Source organism: Python bivittatus, unplaced genomic scaffold (assembly GCF_059951505.1).
Source record: "Python bivittatus isolate LINGU-HERP-01145 unplaced genomic scaffold, Pbiv_v1 ctg000650_np1212, whole genome shotgun sequence".
NCBI lineage: Eukaryota > Metazoa > Chordata > Lepidosauria > Squamata > Pythonidae > Python > Python bivittatus.
Genome location: NW_028277093.1, coordinates 2,659,866 through 2,678,271, shown reverse-complemented (window position 1 = coordinate 2,678,271; position 18,406 = coordinate 2,659,866). Strand labels below are relative to the sequence as shown.

Here is an 18,406-nt window from a genome sequence, read left to right as displayed (position 1 = left end):
TGCCCTCCGCTCTTCCCCAGTAGCATATTGGACACCTTCCGACCTGAGGGGCTCATCTTCCGGCGTCATATCTTTTAGCCTTTTAACATTGTCCATGGGGTTTTGTTGGCAAGGATACTGGAGTGGGTTGCCATTTCCTTCTCCAGTGGACCACATTTTGTCAGAACTCTCTGTCATGACCTGTCCGTCTTGGGTGGCCCTGCACGGTATAGCTCATGGCTTCACTGAGTTACGCAAGCCCCTTCGCCATGACAAGGCAGTGATCCATGAAGGGGTTGGTCTGTTAAGATGGGCTAAAACCTTCACACTATCTCCAGAAAGAGGAGAGAGCTCCTCCTATGCAGTTTCTCATCCTAGTTAGTTTCTGATCCGGCCTGTCCCACTTGGTAGATAGCCTTAGGAGGTACTTTCATTTTGCTGTTTTTCAGTCTATAATGATGGCACTTAGAAGCCCCAGTAGTCCAGGGGGTTTATCACAAGGAAGTGACCGCCAGAGAACTGGGGTGTCTGATTGGCCGGATTCTCCGGGGATGGGACCTCCCATTCAGGTGGCTCTCCCTCCCATTTTCTCCAAGGCTTCCCTTTTGTAAGTTCTGCCTGCAAATGCAGGGACAACTGAGGATGAATGCACACACCCAGACTAGAGCCAGTTTTTTCAAGGAGAGCTTCCTCATGAAAAGGAGGCTGAAGCTCAGTTCCCAGGTCCAAGTCCATCAGTGCTTCCACCTTCTCAGATCTAAATTAAATGAACCTGTTCTCCCTCCTCAAGTCCATTATTGAAGAGAGGCAGCTTTCAAGAGTCCCTCCTGCTTCCTTGGAACTGAATCTGGAGCAGTAGAGCTTATTAAGCCTGAGACTTAAATGATCTCCAAAGGTTTCAGATTTTCATGTTGCACCACGGAGAAGAAGAGGAACCCCCATGTCACATCTTATATCAATTCGATACCAAGCTTAGCACCATATTTTGAACATGACATGGGAGCTTGGGGGAAGTTTTGGTACTGTTCAAATAAGAGATGCAACAATGGTGCTTGATCCCTTTTGCACCTCAGCTTGTGTCAATTTTCCTTCTTTCTTTTTGTTGCAAGCAGGTGATGGACTGGAGATGGAGGATTCTGGCCAAGAGGCAGCAGCACCTTTGCCAACAGTGGGAAAGGAAGTTGTGGAAAGGATGTTTGGAAAGCAAAATCTTGAGGAAATCCAGTTGAAGGGGGAGCTGGGGAAATGCTCTACTCTCCCGTGTGTAGATATCAACGTCTTCTTGGCCAAAGACGATCACCAAGAAAAAGGAGTGTGTCCAGGGTGCAGAAAAATACTCAGAGATCAATCGGGATTGTGTGACTGTTGCAGAAGCCACGCTGTAGAGAAACAAAATGAAAGTGAGAAATGCTCCAGAAGGACCTTTCCTCTTACTTTACATCAGAGAATACAAGAAGGAAAAAGATATAAATGCACGGAGTGTGCAGAAAGCTTCAGTACAAGCCGATCCCTTAAGTCGCATAAAAAGATTCACAAAGCAGAGGAGCCATATAAATGCCTGGAATGTGGAAAGAACTTCAGTCAGAAAAGTCACCTCAGTTCACATAAGAGGGTCCACAAAGGGAAGAAGCAATATCAATGCATCAAGTGTGGAAAGAGCTTCAGAAGCAGTGGCTCCCTTATTTCCCATCAAAGCATTCACAGAGAGGAGAAGTTATATCAATGCAAGGAGGGTAGAAAGACGCTTGCTCAGAGCAATGTACTGAATTCCGAGAAAAAAAGCCACACTGGGAATAAATCATGTAAATGCCTGGAGTGTGGAAAGAGCTTCAACCATGCAAGTGAGCTAACTTACCATAATAGGATCCATACGGGGGAAAAGCCATATCAATGTACAGTATGCAGAAAGAGCTTCAGTCAAAAAGGTAATTTCAATTTACATAAGAGGATCCACACGGGAGAGAAACCATATAAATGCACAGAGTGTGGAAAATGCTTCAGAACCCCTGGTTCCTTTGCTTGCCATAAGAGGATTCACACAGGGGAGAAACCATATGAATGTAAGGAATGCGGAAAGAACTTTAGTAGGAGCAGTTCCCTTACTTTCCATAATAGGATGCATAAAGGGGAGAAGCCGTATAAATGCCTGCAGTGTGGAAAAAGCTTCAGTCAAAAAGTTCATCTTAATTCACATGAGAGGACCCACACAGGAGAAAAACCATATAAATGCCCAGAATGTGGAAAGAGCTTCAGTAATGCACGTAACCTTATTTCTCATAACAGAATTCACACAGGGGAGAAACCATATGAATGCATTGAGTGTGGAAAGTGCTTCAGCAACTCTGGTTCCCTTTTTTTCCATAAAAGAATCCATGCTGGAGAGAAACCGTATAAATGCACTGAGTGTGGAAAGAGCTTCCACAAGAACAGTCACCTTACTTCCCATCAAAGGATTCACACCGGTGAGAAACCATATAAATGCATGGAGTGTGGAAAGAGCTTCAGTCAAAGCAGTCACCTTAATCTCCATAAAAAGATCCACACAGGGGAAAAGCCATATAAATGTACTGAGTGTGGAAAACGCTTTACCGGGTCAGGTTCCCTTACTTGCCATAAAAGGATCCACACAGGGGAGAAACCATATGAGTGCAAGGAATGTGGGAGGAGCTTCAGTCAAAAAAATCATTATACTGTACATAACAGAATCCACACCGGAGAGAAACCATATAAATGCACTGAGTGTGGAAAGAGCTTTAGTGACACTCGTGAGCTTACTTCCCATAAAAGGATCCACACGGGGGAGAAACCATATAAATGTGTGGTGTGTGGAAAGAGCTGTAGGACTTGCAGTGACCTTACTTGCCATAAGCGGACCCACACTGGTGAGAAACCATATCAATGCAGTGAGTGTGGAAAGTGCTTTAGTCAAAATAGTTCACTTTCTTCCCATAGAAGGATTCACTCAGGAGAGAAACCATATAAATGTATGGAGTGTGGAAAGTGCTATAGCCATAGCGGTCCTCTTAATTCCCATATGAGGATCCACACTGGTGAGAAACGACATAAATGAATGTGGAAAGGTATTTAGTCACAATCATTCATATAATATCCATAGAAAGATTCAATCACAGAGGAAACCAATAAATGGAAAGAGCTTTATTCAAAATATTTCCCTTATTTTTCCTGTAAAGGGATTTGCTCACAGGAGAAACTGTATAAATGTCTCAAGGTTGCAGAGTGCTTTGGTGACTCTTCTTTGCTTATTCACATAAAATGATTTGCTTGGAAGAAACCATATAAATACATTGAGTGTGGAAAGTGTTTCTGAAGCAGTGGCAACCTTTCCATAAAAAGACATGAAGGGTAGAACCTTGTAAATGAAGGGAATCTTAATGGAGCTTCTAGGTGATAAATAGCCTTCTCACTGAAGGATCCATGCAGGAGGGAAACCATATATGTGCAAGATGCGGTGGAAGAGCTTCAGAACCAGAGGTGACCATAATTCCTGTGGGAGAACACATACTGGGGAGAACCATGTAAATGTCTTGAGCGCAGAAGGGATTTGCACACAATCATTCACTTTATACCCATGGAAGGATAAAACCATATAAAGCCTGGAGTATAAAAAGTGCCTAGAAGCAGTGGGATTTATCACATAGAAAGATGTACAAAGGGTGATCTGGATGAATGCACTGAGTGTGTAAAGGGAATTGAAAAGACTACAGTGCTGAGCTGTTGAGTATAATCTGCTGGTGGTGGATGGAAGATTGCAACAAACAACTGGCTGGTGAGGACAAGGGGAGAGAATGTGATGTCCTTGGAGCAGATCAAGGAGAGGACAGGAAAGGTCTTGCAAGAGTTCGCTACCACTGGCTACTTGGAACAAGCTCGGATGCTGAGCATTTGTCCATACTGCGCGCTGAATGTGGCCTTTCTTGGAAGACTCAACATTGTAATCATCCTCTTGACCACAAGGCACTAGAGAGAGTGCCAGGACTCTGCACTCTGACCTACCTTTGCATCCAGATGCTTAATTTAAGAAGATGCCTTCTGTTCAGTAGACTCTATTTGTGACGGGTGTCAACATTTCCACTTCTCTTGTATTTACTCTTCTTGATGAAAACACCATGCTGGCTCTATGGTAAACATAGCTTTGCCGTTGCCATGTTAACTTCCTGTATAAAGATTTTTTTCTTTCATGGACGAGTCTCCAGACATCTTTTATATAAATGTCAATCTCCTTATTAACTTCTTTCTCGCTAAATACACTTTTGCACCATGTAAAATCTCCAACATGTTTAACTTTAGCTAACTAATGTTTAGACATGCACTGGTGGGATATAAGTTATAAGGAGGAAGATTGCTTTTTTTCCCTCAGCTGATTATCGGTAAATCGGAGAAAGGATGTTTCCTCATATTCACAGAGAAGAAGGTCCCTACTTGAAATGGAAGGGCTGGGGGGGGGGGGTATGAGCAGCTGCAGGCATGGATCTGAACACCTTTGAACGCAGCCAAATCCTTAATCCTAACTCTGGACCTGGGGGAGTGTGCCTCATCCCTGCTCCTGTGCTTTTCTGTAAGGTCTAAGAGGGCTTAGAACGTGGCTCTAATTAAGGAAGTGGGACACGATGCATGTTGTAGCAGCCCCTTTATGGAGGTATGTATTGATGGGGTTGGAGAAAGATCTTGGCGTAGGGCCAAAAAAAGGAGCATAACTCCATGTCTGGTACTTGAGAGGGAGATTGGATCCTGAAAACAAAACTGCCAAGATTGTTACATCCATCTACAATCTCTGGGACTTTGTTAAGTTCTGGTTGCCCATTTTAAGAAGGATATAACCAGGAGGAGAGCCAGCTTGGTACAGTAGTTAAGGCATCAGGCTAGAAACTGGGAGACTCTGATTTCCAGTCCTGCCTTAGGCACAAAGCCAGCTGGGTGATCTTGGGCCTGTCATGCTCTCTGGGCCCTAGGAAGGAGGCAATGGCAAACCACTTCTGAAAAACCTTGCCAAGAAAAGTGCAGTCCAGGCAGTCACCAGGAGTCAAAAACTGACTCAAAGGGACACACACAACTGAGAAGGAGAAAGTGCCGAAGAGGTGTTTTCTGTGCAGACAGTGTAGAAAAGGCAGGAGTGATAACAGTAAATAGGCAGCAAGTAGTAGTAATCAGGAAGATTAAAGCATAAAGCAAGTGAGAATTGGTGAAATATGCTACAAAAAAGAAAATTCCTCTTGTTATTTTCCAAATGAAAACAGAGAAGAGAGAATGATGTGGGAATGATGCGGAAGGAGTAGACGTTGAGTTTGGCAAAAGAGTTGCTGAAGGAACCCTAGATGTCTCGATTCACCATCTCTGTCTTTAGGAATCCCCGTTCGACTCCCAGATTGCCCCTCAGGGCTTCCCCATCAAACTGTAGATAAACCATAAATCAGATTGGGGGGCCTGGAAGTCACTCACCATTCCCTGTTTACAGCTCTGTAGGTCTTTAGTTTCCTTTTGACTTTGTTGCTTTTCAAGAATTCCTCCTGCCTGGTTTTTTCTTGATGCTAATTATACTACCTCCCTTTTTTCTTTCTCTTCCATCTTCAAAGGTAGATTCATATTTAGAACTTCCTTTCTGATTATTTTTCCTTCAGCCATTGTCCTCTATGGCCTCTTTCTCTTTCGTTCGTACTTTATGAGCATCGTGCAATTGTTCTCCAGTCAGCTCTTCATAAACTTGATGCTCCCTCTCATTCCGGTATCAGAATAGGTAAACTTTTCTAGAATGTTATGTCTTTGAGCGCTATTCCCACTTAGGAATGTTAAAATTGGAGTCCAGGGTCTGGGTTGGGTTCGGTTGGGTTGGATTGAGTCCAGCCCCATAAGGAATCCCATCCAGATCAGAGATTCTCTGATTTTGAAGAGTTGGAACCATTCCTCATTGAGCTGACAGAAGCTTTCCTGAGTTAGAAAGGAAATTAGAGTTTGAACACTGCTGATTACCCTGGCTTATGAGTTCCCCAAGTTCAAACTTCATTCTACTTCCAAAGTTTAACTGTTGCAGTACCTATGAGAGGAATTCCCCTGTTCTCCATATCCTGGAGGGGCCAAGGGGTTTTAATAAGGACATCCAAGGCACAAATCTCAGGCCTTTTTTGTGAAAAATGGCTCAGATTCATGATAAAAACATGTATTTAAAGGAATGTAAAGCTCATCTTCTGGTCATTATATGGAAATCACCCTATAGTTTCCTTGGCTTGGACATGGAAGTAGGTGGCCCTTCAGAATTCTGGGAAGTCTTTTTGATTTCCCAGTTCCACCTTGGATTTCCTGGTGGTGTCTTATCCAACCCTGATCCTGCTCCAGTTCAAAATCTATAGCCTTTTTCTGCAACAAAAGTGAGGGGCAGAGCTGCCTCTCCCCTGTGGGCACCGTAGCAAGGAAATCCCTCCGAGCTGCTTCAGGGGTGCTCCCAAGATTCTGTGTCCAGCCTCCGCCTCCTGCTTGGGGAGGTTGTTCTGCGGGCCCCTCCGGACCCTTTCCACAGGATTTCTTCCCTCGGGCTGGGAGCCTCTGACCTCCATGGCTGCTGAGCCACCCGGAGGAGCAGGGGGCAGCCCCTCCCTGGCCCTGCTCTTCAGGGGAGTCCTCCCGGAGGATCCCACTCGGAAGAGGCCGTCAGGTGAAGCTCCCTGGGTGCCCCTCCATCTGCAGGACCGTATTGCCTGAGTTCCTCCTGGATTCCTTCTCGGTGTTTTCATGACGGTGTTTTCGTGTCGCCTTCCGGAAAGTCTCCCAGCAGGTGCAGGTCCAAAGTTACTGGTCTTCCCTGTAGGTGGTTCCGAAAGGCGAGTCCCGAGGAGGGACAACAGAGGCTTTGTCGTCTCCCCGAGGATCTGACGGGGAGGGGAAACTCAGCACTCCTGCATGGGATCGAATGGGATCTGCTTGAAAGGATCTGGAGTCGAGCTCTCTGGTGCTTTATTGCATAAGGAGTATCATTGTCAGAATCCTCGCAAGATTTTATAACAGATTATTAGATGGCTAGTTTAAAAAGGAAAAAAAATGGTTTTTTATATGCTGCAGTTCTGCCATTGTAAAAGGCGGGGGGGGGGGAAGTAGGGATGAGAAACCATTAAAAAGCAGATGGCTCCTTATCACAAGCTCTGGCATGCTCAAGGTCATACCAGCAAGAGAATCAGAGGACCAAGAACTAAGGGCAATGTAGGGGGGGGGAAAGTAAGAAAAACAGCTTTTGGCGCGCTTTTGATCAGTCTTAGCATTGCTTTGGATCTGTACACTTATTCTCAATAAATGAACTTTCTTTTGAATCAATATTGGTTGCAAGGAAAGTTGCTGGATTTGGGATCAACAGGTGGCAGCTCGTTACAATCATGAAGCTACAGCTGTTTTCAAATGCAGCCGCACAGACAATCTTGGGTGCCCCAAGAACAGCACATATAACGCCTTTACTGTGTGAGTTGCATTGGGTCCCGGTCAGCTTCTGGGTCCAATTTGAAGTGTTGGTTATCACCTTTAAAGCCCTGCATGACATGGGTCCAGGTTACCTGAGAGACCATCTCACCCCGTCACATCAACCTGTCCCACCCAGTCAGGCAGAGAGGGCCTGTTGCAGACCCTGTCAGTAAGAGAATGTCGGCTGGCGGGGCCCAGGAGGAGAGCCCTCTCTGCCATTGCCCCTGCCCTTTAGAATATGCTCCCCCAGAGATGTGGCAGGCCCCTACTCTCCCGGCTTTCCAGTAAGGATTAAAGACCTGGCTCTGCCAGCTTGCGTGGGGTGACAACTATATAAAACTAAATAAATAAATAACAAACTCACCACCTCAGATTGCATCCTGACCGCTACTGTGAATCAGCAGAGAACCACAAGCTTTCACACATTACTTGTGATGGAAGGTATCTACAAGGAGGAGAGTGATGTGGGAGATCAAAGCTATCGAGAAGGAGGGGGTGCATTCCAGGAGGGAGGAGGAGGCAAGAGGCAGCATAGTCTGCAGGAGCAGCATGGGAAGCTAAAGATGTTCAGGATAGCCACTCCCTAGAATCTCCCAGGGTATTTCCACTACAGTAGTTGCTGTAGTATAGATTTAGTTTTGCAAGATTCTGTCTGTAAGGTGTAAGCTAATAAAGGAACTGGACTGGACTGGACTGTTTCATCATTGTTCTTGGGCTGGGCCTGACATCACTGGACAGTAATCTAATGAGGGTGTAACAAAGGAATGAATCCATTCACCTAAGAAAATGGCTCCAGCCGTCCCAAAATGTAGCAATCTGAGGCCTAACAGCACAAACTCATAAATAGCTCACACAACTTGCGAAATGCAGAAGTGACAACTCCAGGAACAGTTGCTAAAACAGGGAAGTCAATCCCTTGAACCTGCCTCAGGCTCGCTGAATAAACAAAGTCAAGGCTAATAATAAAAGGGGGAATTTGGGTTACTAGAGAGGGGGAGTTTGTCGCTAAGGGATGTTGCTTTCGTTTATGTAAACAAGTTCACCATATGAGCTTTTGCCTTGCTGCCTCTTAACTGTGCAGTTCAATAAACTTGGCTCAAGGAGATTGTATGGTCTCTGCTCTCAGATTGGGTTGGGGGTTGCCCCTTCATGACCCTCTCACTGTCCCCAGCTGGGAATGTTTGCAGGCACCCCAGAAGGCCTCATGATCAATCCCATTCCATACTATTGAGAGATCTAAAAGTATGCAATGGGATCACTCTGCTGTCCAAGGCTGGTGGCGGTCATCCACCATCGAGACCAACGCAGGCTCTCTCTAGTGGTCTCACCTGAATCCCAGTGAAAATGGCGCCAGATAATCCACTTCCTCTGAAGTGCCTTGTAGTTGAGACTGCCACTTCCTCCATGACTTTGCTAAGAAGGGACAGGTTGGAACTGGACAATAATCGTCTGCTAAGTGTAGGGAGGTCCTCTTCAAGGGGAAGCATTCCTCCACCTCTTTCAAGACGGGGGAAACTCCTTCTTTCTCACTTCCTGATACAGCCAGTTCCCCCCTTCTTCCCCGGCCACCTCCAGAATGAGCAAAGCTGCCAAGCTCATAGTCTCTGTCGTGTACATAGACCTGGCCTGTGTGGAGTTGGACTTGAGTAACCACCATCCCTCCTGCCTCCACAGAACTGCCTCTCAGCCCAATCCCAATCCCTAGGCTTCCGTTACCTCCCAGCTTTCACACAACCCCATCAATCTCAGTAACCCAGATGGGCTGTTCTCTGGCCACAAGGCACTCATACCTGCTTGTTCCCTTGTCAGCATACACATCTGTGTGCAAGAACGGATTTTCTGAATTTGAGGCTCCAGAATAGAGGAAGGATGCTTTTATAACAAACAATTCCTCTGCTTTTTTCTTACTCCCAGTGACCAGAACAACATTGATGGTATCTTCTGAAACATCTATTGTCTGTAGTGGAGGAATAGCAGCTCCTGTGCTTCCAGTGAAGGTAGGAAGATCTTTCCCTCCTCAAACTGCAAAAGTCATTTGGGGAGATCCAGCGCTGTCCAAAACGGGGGGATCCCCTTTCATGAGCAGCTTCCTGGTACTTTGATAGGAAGTCACCTAGGGCTGCATGTGTGGAGGTCAGTATTTCAAGAGGAACCATCTTACGATACAAAGCCGCCCTGGATGCTGAATGGATGTACTTTATACTGTAATTATGGTCTCAACCATGTAATATCTGAGCATGTAATATTACTGCTTCAGCAGTCTCAACACAAGTTAAAAATTGTCTGAATACATTGCATGCAGATGTGGAAGTTAAAACTAGAAAGAAATTAGGACAACAGGGTGAGTGAGGCTATTGTAGTTTATTGACATACGTCAAAGTGTTCTGCTTAAGAGGACACACAAGGAATGTTTTCAGCTTATATTTACACTATGTAGTCAACATGTATCCTTAAAATCTTTACTTCCTTGAACTATGCTTTGATCTGTAAAAATGTAACAAGATTCATTTTAATCTTTAAACAATCATGCAAAAGTATGTTTAATTTTATTCTTCTCAGCCTCCACTATAAGAAGGTGGTTTGATCACATTTCATCTGTGTCCTTGGACACTGTAGAAGTGTACAACAAGTTACTTAGCTATACATTATATAGTTTAGATTGTGGTTATATTACATAGTGCTTTCCATTCAGCATCGATGTTGGAACAAGACAGCTTTTCATTACAAAATGTTTTCTCCTGAAATACAGCTTTCCCACATGGAGAAACATATAAATGCAGTGAGTGTGGGAAAAGCTTTAGAGAAATTAGTGTAGTTAATGCCCATAGGAGGATTCAATCAGGGGAGAAACCATATAAATGTATGAAATGTGGAAAGAGCTAGAGTAATAGCAGTGATCTTAATTCCCATATAAGGATCCACACAGGGGAGAAACCTTATAAATGCATAGATTGGAAAGTTTCTGCAATAGCAGAAATTGTATATGATCCTATTGTAAAACCATATAAATGTATGTAATGTGGAAAGGGCTATAGTAATAGTGGTGATCTTAATTCCCATATAAGAATCCACGTGGGAGAAATCATATAAGTGCATAGACTGTGGAAAGAGTTTCCATGATAGCAGAAACTTTATTTCCCATAAAAGGATCCACATGGAAGAGAAACCATATAAATACTCAGAGTGTGGAAAGAACTTCAAAAACAGCAGTCTTCAGTTGCCACAAAAGGATCCACACTGGTGAGAAATCATATAAATGTATGATGTGTGGAAAGGGATTTACTCAACACAGTTATTTTTTGTGTGTAGAAAAATTCACTCAAGAGAACCCATAAAAAACATAAGGAATAGAAACTCAAATGAATTGTGTGGCAAAAATTTTGGAGACTACCGGTAGTCCTCACTTAACAACTGCAATTGGGACTGGCAACTCCAACACTAAGTGACATGATCATCAAGTGAAACATCATGTGACCATGCCAGACTTATAATGTCAGTTCCACTGCGGTTGTTAAGCAAATCACTGCAGATCGTGAAGAGCAACATTATGTGACCACAACTTGTGACTTACTGCCAACTTCCCCATTGACTTTGCTTGTCAGAAGCTGGCTGTGAAGCTCGCAAATGGTGATCACATGGCTGCGGGGATGATGCGATGGCCCTACATTTGAGGACTGGTTGTAAATCTACTTTGTCAGCACTGTCATAACTTTGAACGGTCACTGGAACGAGGCACTCTACAAGCGAGGACTACCTGTACAGTCCTAAGCTGTTTATTACCATGGAGAAATGAAATGTTAGTGAATGGAAGATACAAAGGAACAACAATGGAAAAAGAATGGAGAAGAATAACTACAACTGATTACTTGAGTGATGTTGAGCATTTGTCCATACAGTGCCCTGAATCTAGTCTTTCCTGGAAGACCCCGCATTGGAATCATTTGCTTTTTGCATCTCTCAATTTATTGGCCACTAGAAGCACCAGACATAGCAACATTAGAGGGACTCTGCCCTTTGACTTTGGTCTCTCTGCAGCCAAATGCTTAATTTGCATATCATTATCCCTCCTGTTGAACCGACTGTTAATTATGAGGGCTGTCAACACTTCCAGTGTTGTATTTACTCTTTTGGCTTCCTCGCGCTCTTGGGATGAAGAAGATGCCATGCCGGTTCTAAGGCACAGATGGGCAACCTCAGCTTTGCTGGTGCCATGTAACTTCTTGAATAGAGATGTATCTTTTGGTTTTCTTTCTTTCAGGGACTAGTCTCCAGAATTGTTTTACAAAGTGTCAGTCTCCTAACTTCATTCTTTCTCTCTAAATGCACTTGGGGCAGGTCAGGAATACCTGTAGTGTTCCAGAGTTTGAAAAGGAAAAATGAAAGTTTTTCTTCCCTAGATCCCAAATAATATTCTCCACCTAATTATGGAGCCATGGTTGTATCCAGAGTTCAGGTTGAAGTCCAGCCCCATAAGTACTTAGGAGTCCCATCCAAACAGAGATTCTCTGATTTAGAAGAGTTTGAACCATTACTGATTGATCCAATGTAAGTTTTTCTGAATTAGAAAAGAATCTTGTGATGAAAGACAGTTGATTACAGTAGCTCAGGAGTTCCCTAATTTAGAGTTTCAATTTACTGTTGCAGTACCTATAAACAGAAATCTTTTATTTATAATCTGCAAACTGTAGGGGATTTAATAAGGCATCCAGGAAAGGAAACACATTTCATGAAAGATTGGTTGGATTCATGACTAAAACATATATATCATAAACATAAAACATATATTTCAAGTTCATCAAGAGCTTAAAATTGTAGTGAGAAGCTCTTTGATCAAGAGGTCTTCATAAGTTCTCCAGCAGAAACTGGTCTTTGGATTTGCCTCCCATCTTGGAATCTCAGAAGCGAACACTACTTGCATCCAGGAGCTTTATTTATTTATGATGTTTTTATTCTGCCATACTCCACAAGCACTCATGGTAATGTACAATTAATGCCAAGTAAACATATTAGATACCCCTCCTTCAAGTATAATTTATTAAAGGAGCATTCCACCTCATCCAAAATGTCTGAATCTCTTTTCCAGATCCAGTTCCCTTCCCTTTATTAGCTCCCAACTACCCCATTCTTCAAAGCAGGAGCAGTTTCCCAACAATCTGACATCATTTGCATATTGATAGAATCTCACTGGACTTTCTGAGGGACCTCTCGCAACAACTGCATCCAGTTGTTGAATTAGTACTGTGTTGAAATGTCAAACAGGACTGTCCTGCCCCTTTGCTGAGGAAGCCACCCAGGTAAGGATGTCCTTGGCACTTATCCCAAGGACAAATTTATAATCAAACCAAGTGAAATCTGAAATACAAAAGGCAGCCAGGGATGCTTGTACTTTGGTAGAGACCATACAGAAGGTGCTATGCTCCATTTGATCAGTCAGGTATCGTCCATTGTCTTGAAGGAGCCTCGGGCACCAGAACGGGCATCTTTCTGGATAATATTTCCCTTATGCTTCTCTGTAAAATCTTGTAGTGGCAAAGAGTGTTTTGTGGCATTGCCTGCATTCCCTCGATGTCATTGCCTCAATCCTAAAAAACAAAAACAAAAAATTGGCTCAGCTGGCCATGGGTGCCAAGGCAAGCTCTTTCTTTAAAAGGGACATCAGAACTCAAGGTGAATGCCCTCTTTTTCCCACAACAACCATCCTGTGAGGTGGGTTGGCTGAGAGAGAATGACGGCCCAAAGTCACCCAGCTGGCTTCCGTGTCAAGGGGGAATAGAACTCATGGTCTTCTGGTTTCTAGTCCAGCACCTGAACCACTTACGATCATTAGTGTTACAAGCCCTTCCCAAAGGACAATCCAAACCAGAAAAACAATCACAAAATTCCATCCAATCAAATCAGCCAACCAAACATTTGCCAACCGTTAATCCTAAACAACTCTGGATGACTTATCCCTGATATGCTCCGCTTACTTGCTAAAATGTAACGCTTTCTCTAAGGCCACTACAGGACCGACCGACCTTCCTTCCTTCATTTCCTCCCCTGCTCATCTCTAGTTGTATTCTTCCCTTTCCTTTCTCCAGTGCAGCAACCCCTTTCCCTTTCTCTCTCTCTTGTTTCTCCTTAAAGATAGTTAAAACATGACTTTTTTTTTTCCCCATATATAGGGCTTTTCTGAAAGATCTACTCCTGCTTCCCTCTTAAGATCGCCACTCCTCACGTTCGTCATCTTTGGGCATCAACCCTATTTTCCCACCCTCCCCCTTCTAACGTCTCCAAGCACAGCGTGCAGGATCCACTGCATGGGGCGTTCTCTTCTACTTCAGCCAAAAACACAGGGAAGAGCACCTTCGTTGGGGAGGTAACTCACCAGGACAATGAGGAGAAGGCGAGGAAGTTCCAAGCTCACCCTGAGGGTCACCTTTCTAAGGAGAAGCACTTTCTTCCTTTATCTCTTAGCCTGGAGAGAAAGAACCTGCTGAAGTCCTTCTGGGAAGGAAACCCACATGTGACGCTGCATCTGTGCTGCTAGCAAACAAGTCACGCTTGTGGTGGCTGCCAGTAAGCTGAACATCGAGTCTTCCTATGCGCCTTTTTTCAGAATTAGAATCTTGGGTGAGGGCAATCCTGGAGCTCCAGCTCCTCCAATCTACCTATGCCCCGCTGGCCCCAGGCGAGAGAAACCTTTTCTTTTTTCAGATCTCCCTTTAGAGTTCCTTTCCCTTAAAGGGTTTCAGCCATTGCTGTAAAGGAGAAAAAGAAAATGGAGCACCCCAAAATGGAGACTGCACCCTTTCCCTCCCCTCTCATACAAGACCCAGCTCCCCTCTTTGTCTACTCCCATCAAACCCAACTTGTTCCCTGCCCGCTCTAGGGAACAAAGCCCCCTATAATCCTATCTAGCCAAAAGAAGAGAAGCCTCCATCAGCCACTTGCAGTTCAGCCCGAGGGCAGCGCTAAGAAGAAAACTGCAACAAGTATAATAGGTAGTCCTTCAGGTTTGAAGAAGACACGCTGTTGTGCAGTTCATCTGTGAACATGGAGGTGGCTCTGCAGTCCCAGTCTGGAAGCGCACAGTTTAGCACAGTCTAGCACAATGGAAGTCCATTGTTACAATAACTGTGGGTGTTACTCTGTGATGCCACTCATGATTTTCCATCAGTTTTTGGTGGCGCCAGTCTTCAAAGCTGGTGTAGGCTTCATACCACAGGGCTTCCCAGCATGTTCTGTCAGCAGCCACAGCTTCTAATTCCCTTGGCTGGATGTCATGGTGGCTTAGGGTTTCCTTCACAGCATCTTTGTAGCACTTCTGTGGACATCCTTGACATCTCTTTCTGGTCTCCAGTTCACCGTAGAGCAACTGGTGAGGCATATGTTGGTTGTCCATTCTGATGACCCACCACATGTGGGCTCTGATAACCAGGGGCTCCATATGATCCAAGACCTCCGGGTTGGAGACACAGTCTTGCCAATGAATGCCAAGAATGGAGCGGAGGGCGTGCATGTGAAATTTCTCCAGTTGTTTGATATGTCGTTGATACAGAGTCCATGACTCACATCCATATAGGAGAGAAGGGATAACCATAGCTCTGTAGACTTTCAGCTTTGTGGAGATACAGGTGTTGTGTTGACTGAGCACTCCAGTACACAGCCGCCCCAGAGCCTAGCTGGCCTTACTGATCCTGGAGTCAATTTCTTTGTCCAAAGACCCATCGCTCAAGATGATGCTTCCCAAGTAATTGAGGCTGTTGACAGTTATCAGCTGGGTGTCATCAACAGTGATTTTTGGTTCTATGGGGTTGGTATTTGGCATGGGCTGGTAGAGTACTTCAGTCTTGTTCAGGCTGATAGTCAGGCCAAAGAGGGTAGCAGTGTCTGAGAATTTGTTCAGCATCAACTGTAGATCACTATCCTTGTGTGCCAGAAGCGCACAGTCATCAGCAAAGAGGGTTTCTTGAATGACTGTGGAGGCACTTTGTCCATGCATTCAAGAAGCGAAGGTCAAAGAGAGATCCATCCAGTCGGTACCTGATGTACACTCCCTCCTTCAGACCTTGGACAGCACATGGCAACATGCAAGTGAAGAACAGACTGACGTGGACTGGGGCTAGGACACAACCCTGTTTTACCCCATTGGAAATGGCAACTGCAACTGACGTATCACCATCGTAAAGGACCTGTCCTGTCATTCCATCGAGAAGTAGCTGAATCAACTTCACAAGTTTCCTCGGGCATCCATAACATCTCAGGATGACCCAGAGAGCCTCCTTGTTTACAGTGTCAAATGCCTTTGTCAGGAAAACAGAGTAAAGAGGCTTGTTCTGTTCAATGCACTTGACTTCCTGGACTTGCCTCATGGCTAATATGTCTACGTACTCATGGTGGGATTAATGATATCATGGGCTATGTAAGGAAAAGGTGAAGCTCAGTTCCTGGTGAGTACACTGAAATACCCATATAATTTACTTTACAAGAAAATGGAAATGCTTTGCACAGTGAATTCTGGGATGTATTCTTGACTTCCTAGCCTATTAAGAGATTTCCTGGTTCTTTTATTCAAGTACTAAAAAGGCCTGGCTTTTCTTCATTTCCAGGCCCAGAGCAGAATGGACAAATCTGCTACTTCCTGCAACAGTTAACTCTGTAATACAGGGCAGATAAGTAAAACTTTAAAATCCTTCTCAAGTGTGGATGAGATCTTTGATCCCATCCAGTGACAGCCAAAATAGTGAAGGATTCCCCCCCCCCCAAGTTTTTAGTGCTGAGTAATTTTCCATTTTTGGCCAAATGACAGTTTTAGTGGGCTCTTGATTGAATTGTTTCAGGTTCTGATCCTCTCTGAGATAGCTTTTCTAGAGGAAACACTATCATCCAACTTTTATGATGTCTACAGACTTGGTTTTGTTAAGGAGCAGAGAGGGGACAGGAAGATCCTGAAAGGGGAAACATCCATTTTATAAGGCATTAAATAGAAAAGTTGAAAATATTCTGCATAAAATATGAGATTAAAAAAAAAGATAGAGAATACATATCTTGAAATCACACAGGAAGAGAACAGACTGAAAGAAAACAATGAAAAATGTCTAGAAAAGAAAATGCAGGAAACAGAAACCACCAACTCAAAGAGACTTGTTTCTATCAGAAGATGGAAGAGAAAGAAAGAAGACAGGAAACACATGCAGAGCATGATTCTGGAATTCATTCCAAGCCCTCTCTTTCCCTGGAAAGGAATCTAAGACATTGATTGCAGATTCTTTTTTGAAAAATCTCAGCATCCCAAACTATTACAGAGAGCAGCTTTTGCAGCCCAGGGGCCAAGATCCTCTGAGCTGAAGATGTCTTGGATGTTCCCATCAGGTGCTCTGCACTCAGCTCACATCCTCTGGGGTGGAGCTGTGAAGCTTGCACAGAATGGATGCCCCGAGCCTCTCCCCAGCCCCATGAGAGAAAGCCTGCCCATCCCATGGGGGGAAGGTCCCAGACTGGCTCAGAGGCTAAAGGGAGCCTGGCTGCCTTCCAAGAAGCTTCCCAGACTTGGATGCTCGTGCTGGAAGCTTTCCTCAGAACTGAAGGTCAAGGTTCAAGTGGAGCTGAACCAGGTTAAGGTCTGCCTTCCAGGATCAATCTAAAGATTAAAGGGTGCTGTTTATAAAAAGAGCCACATGTTACAAAAGATATGTGATCTTATATGCAACACACCCAGGGGAAGACTCCTGAGAATACTATGGACAGTGAAGGGGGAAAAAAAGGGATCATCAAGCAAATCAATTCACAGTTCTCACTTGAGGCATCAATGACCAGGCTCAAATTATCCTACTTCGGACACATTATACAAAGACCCAGCTCTCTGGAGAAGGTTCTGATGCTGGGAAAAGTGGAAGGAAAGATAAGAGAGGATGACCAGCAGCAAGGTGGATGGACTCAGTTATGCTGGCGATGGGTGCACCATTTGAAAGACCTGAAGGACCAGGTTGGGGACAGATCATCATGGAGAAAACCTACCTACGTGGTCACTAAGAGCTGACACTGACTTGATGGTACGTAATCAATCCATCAATGTATCACACACGTCCTGCCTTCTCCCTTAAAGTCTCTTTGGGGCTGTGGAAGAGCAGGCTGCTTAGCGAATTTGCAGGCTCCTGTGCTGTCTTCTTTCCCTCCCATCTGAGCCTTCTTCTCAGCATCAGCACAGCAGAGTTGCCAATAAAGTTGTAATCTTGACAATGACTATGGGAGGAGACAGGAGGAGATGCGTGTTCTGGAGCTCTCCAGCCACCAGCCAAACAAAAGAAGGTGTTTTTCCTTCAGAAGGAGTGGATGGTCCAAAAGAGAGGAGAAGAAGAAGCATAGCAGCACAGCAAGACAAAGCACAATGTAAAGAAGGTGCAAGAGCTCTACATGCAGAAAAAGAAGAAGAAATCTCGGCGGAGGGGAGGGGGGGACTTAAGGCAGAACAGGCTTAAGAAAGAAATGTTAATGCATACTAGCAATAGTATAGAGCATAATATATAGGTAATTGTAGTAGAGTAATAGGTAATCGTAATAGTAACTGAATAGTAATAGTATAAACATTGTCATCATATAACAGTAATTATCGTAGCAGTAGAATAGAGATAGCAATAGAATGGAATATAGGAAGCACTCACAGGTCACTTTTATGTTTGTTTATACACCTCCCAACTCTTATAGGGAGAGATAAAGAAGCCACCTGTCCAGGTGCAGGGCGTTTGTGTCTCTCCTGAGTCTGGGTTAGTCTAGTTGGGTACAGTTTAAAAAAGAAGCTATGACAGGATGAGCTGTGAATCAAGGAGGCTGTTGGCAGAGGTTGCCATCTCGTGGATCCTTGCACTGGAACGCCCAGAGAAGTGGGCGGAAGAGGACTTTTTCCCCAGGGGAGGATTCCAACAGGATTTTGAAAGGGAGGGCACAAGTGACAGTCTCCGTCCGCAGCCTGGCTAGGAAAAAGCACTCT

At 44.5% G+C, this 18,406-nt stretch overlaps 1 protein-coding gene and 1 long non-coding RNA gene across 5 annotated transcripts in view; one reads left to right on the top strand and one right to left on the bottom strand.

Moving 5' to 3' along the window:
* The window catches only part of LOC103057972 (zinc finger protein 74-like), a 29,308-nt gene extending 11,265 nt beyond the window's left edge, over positions 1-18,043 (top strand). For 2 of the 4 annotated variants that reach the window (XM_088151345.1, XM_088151347.1), the window contains exon 4: positions 1,089-4,248. In XM_088151345.1, coding sequence (XP_088007471.1) covers positions 1,089-3,049 — 1,961 coding nt within the window. In that variant the 3' untranslated portion in view covers positions 3,050-4,248. Of the gene's footprint in view, positions 1-1,088; positions 4,249-9,351; positions 9,435-16,028 lie in introns of those variants that run through there. The other 2 variants (XM_088151348.1, XM_088151346.1) reach the window with 2 other exon arrangements.
* Positions 12,291-18,238, bottom strand: LOC148214504 (uncharacterized). The gene is made up of 3 exons (XR_015798062.1): positions 18,081-18,238; positions 13,805-14,177; positions 12,291-13,019 (listed from the first exon to the last, which is right to left on the bottom strand). It is a non-coding gene; the product is annotated as an uncharacterized LOC148214504 (long non-coding RNA).
* Positions 18,239-18,406: the final 168 nt, after the last annotated feature.